This window comes from Anneissia japonica, unplaced genomic scaffold (genome assembly GCF_011630105.1).
Source record: "Anneissia japonica isolate Jap-2015-1 unplaced genomic scaffold, ASM1163010v1 scaffold287754_len4335492_cov202, whole genome shotgun sequence".
Classification (NCBI taxonomy): domain Eukaryota; kingdom Metazoa; phylum Echinodermata; class Crinoidea; order Comatulida; family Comatulidae; genus Anneissia; species Anneissia japonica.
The window spans coordinates 679,378-681,765 of NW_022705543.1; the positions used below are offsets into that span (position 1 = coordinate 679,378).

Below are 2,388 nucleotides of genomic sequence, written 5' to 3' on the forward strand. Positions count from 1 at the left end.
AAGAAAACAATCACCAAGCCCTTCTTGTATTTTAAGTTCATCAAAATATGTATTCACAAACCAATGAGAATAACAAAAGCAGTTTTCTTTAATTATCACTCAAATGTATAAGGCACTTACAATATTACATTTGTCATGTAAACTCAATTTAATAAATTTAATATTTTCTATCATAAAACAAAAAGCAGCAACTTACACATCCAGCCAACAAAACTGGACTTCTGGAAACGTTTTATCATGAGAAATGTCTGCTAGCGATTCTTCAGCCAAATCGGAATACTGATCAAATCCATGAAACAAAATCATAAAGACAGATTTCTTTTTGAAGTAATATGGCAGGTTTACCACTGTTAGCTCAGGCTATTGAAGAGAAGAAATGTATTATTTACAATCTTTTATGCTTTGCTGGTGTAAGGTTGCAAATGGTCCAATTTAGAATACACATTAATACACCTCGGGGCAATACATTTCACCATTCCTCTCTACATTCCTCTCATGAGCAGTCAATATTTGTATAATATTGTTGTCTTATTAATACTGTGTAGTGGAGTACTACCTAATAACAAATGTACTGTTGACAATGAAATTGCATTGAACTATTATCACAATATTACACAGCACTTGTGTCAAAGTCATTTATCTATATTATCCCACTCAAGTTTTTATTTTATGTTGCTGGAAAAGTCCTGTAATCAATTAGACAAATCAGCAGTGATGTATTTTATAGTTTAATACTTGCCAGATTAGCATGTAATTGGCTGGGAGGTGGGGGTGATAGACCAGAAAAAGAATTTATCTAAAGAAATGAGCTAATACAGCCGATTTTTATTTTGTAGAGAATGTATTCACAAAATACTGTTTGTTTTAACCAGGTTGATATATGTATATTATAAAACAACAACATAGCAGGGGATTTGAGGTTTTCAGCACTGCCAGACCATGGCTCTGGAATAAACAAAACAATCACAGTCAACAAAAACCTTATATACTAACATTCAGGTGTCATATTAAATGCTAATTCAAAAGTTTCTGTCTCACCAATATTTTCTCAGATGATTCCAGCACAAATTTCTCAAGACTTGAGAAGGAGAACGGTTGATCATAGATAACTTCTGGTTGGTTGACATCTTCCCATTTAATTGTTACCACAACAGCTTCAGAACCTCCGATTTCACTTGCTCTATATATAAAACAAACATGTCATTATGAAATCTCCACACCCTTGTCAGGGGGATCCAGAGATGTCCAAAAGGGGAGGGGGGGGGGGGGGGGGGACCCGGGCGCATGGTTTTTCCCATAGGCCGATTGAGACAACAACACCCTAGGGGGTACGAAATTTTTGTTTTCTAGACGCCCAAAAATAACCTTTGGTTTGTGCGATCAATTTTTTTTCTTTTCTCTCTTTTTTCTCTTTATTTTCCAACAGAGGGGAAGGGGCTGAGGCCGGGCTTAAATCTGTCCCTGCTTGTACTCACCCGCTCAAGTTGGACTCATACAAATTTCACACACCCATTGACTATATTAATACTAATTTTTATGACCAAAACATACTAGAAGCAGTCACCTCATAGAGTGCATACCTCCGCCCTGTGCCTGAATACTAAACAAATACGCTGGCTGGTTATCATTCCATCATTTCTTTTATGCTCAAGGGAAAAAAAATTGAGCTTCCATGACCTTGTCCTTGTTCTTTAACCTTTTCTACCCAAAATATAATCATCTCTTTCTTAAATTGTGATCCATTCCTTAGCTTTTTGCATAATCTTGCCAACAGACAGACAGAGTAATGAACTGATAACCTCTTTTGGCAGAGGTAACAACAATCCAACAATAATATATTAATATTACTTAAGGCGGCCGCTCACTGTGTCATACAACCGTCGTAGAACAAATCCAACTCTGCTTCCCGTGAAGGCTAAACAACGCGATGCCATCTGTTGATTGCTGGTGGCCGTCAGAATGGATCGTCATTAAAAACGAACCGTTGCGTGCGCGTCGTTGTGTTGTATTCCTTATACAATCGCGTTGGCCGACGGCCATATGCCACAGTGAGTTTCCGGCTCAAGGATGAAAAACTTACAGAGTTTTGGCACAGTTTCCCATGCAGGATGCCATTAGATATCGTCCCCGTAGCTTACCAGCAACCTTGTTAAATATCAACCACTCTGAGAAAGATTAAAACAATGCTACTGTAATAATCACTATAAAAAAATGCACCAAATAATGAACTATGATGTCACAAAAAGTGGGCTTTTGGGTTACAAAATTAAAATAAAAAACACCATCAGGGACCTATATTTGTGCATCTGAGTGGTCTATAATAAATTGTCTATGAAGCTGGCAAGAAAGAAGCTTTTTATAACATTGCATACAGTTTCTTCTGATCAC

At 37.0% G+C, this 2,388-nt stretch overlaps 1 protein-coding gene across 1 annotated transcript; it reads right to left on the reverse strand.

Moving 5' to 3' along the window:
* Positions 1-181: 181 nt before the first annotated feature.
* LOC117105702 lies at positions 182-2,161 on the reverse strand. Its single transcript, XM_033246937.1, has 3 exons — positions 2,081-2,161; positions 1,039-1,180; positions 182-360 (listed from the first exon to the last, which is right to left on the reverse strand). The coding sequence occupies exons 1-3, from the start codon at positions 2,113-2,115 to the stop codon at positions 193-195; spliced, it is 345 nt and encodes a 114-aa protein (XP_033102828.1). The 5' UTR covers positions 2,116-2,161; the 3' UTR covers positions 182-192.
* Between the last annotated feature and the right edge of the window lie 227 nt (positions 2,162-2,388).

Excerpts from the sequence above, each read along its gene's own strand:
- LOC117105702 (XM_033246937.1), bottom strand. The coding sequence starts at position 2,115 with ATGGCATCCTGCATGGGAAACTGTGCCAAAACTCT. Across the intron at positions 1,181-2,080 it reads GGAAACTGTGCCAAAACTCT|AGCAAGTGAAATCGGAGGTT; the intron begins GTAAGTTTTTCA and ends TTTTATATATAG. Across the intron at positions 361-1,038 it reads AATCATCTGAGAAAATATTG|CCTGAGCTAACAGTGGTAAA; the intron begins GTGAGACAGAAA and ends TCTCTTCAATAG.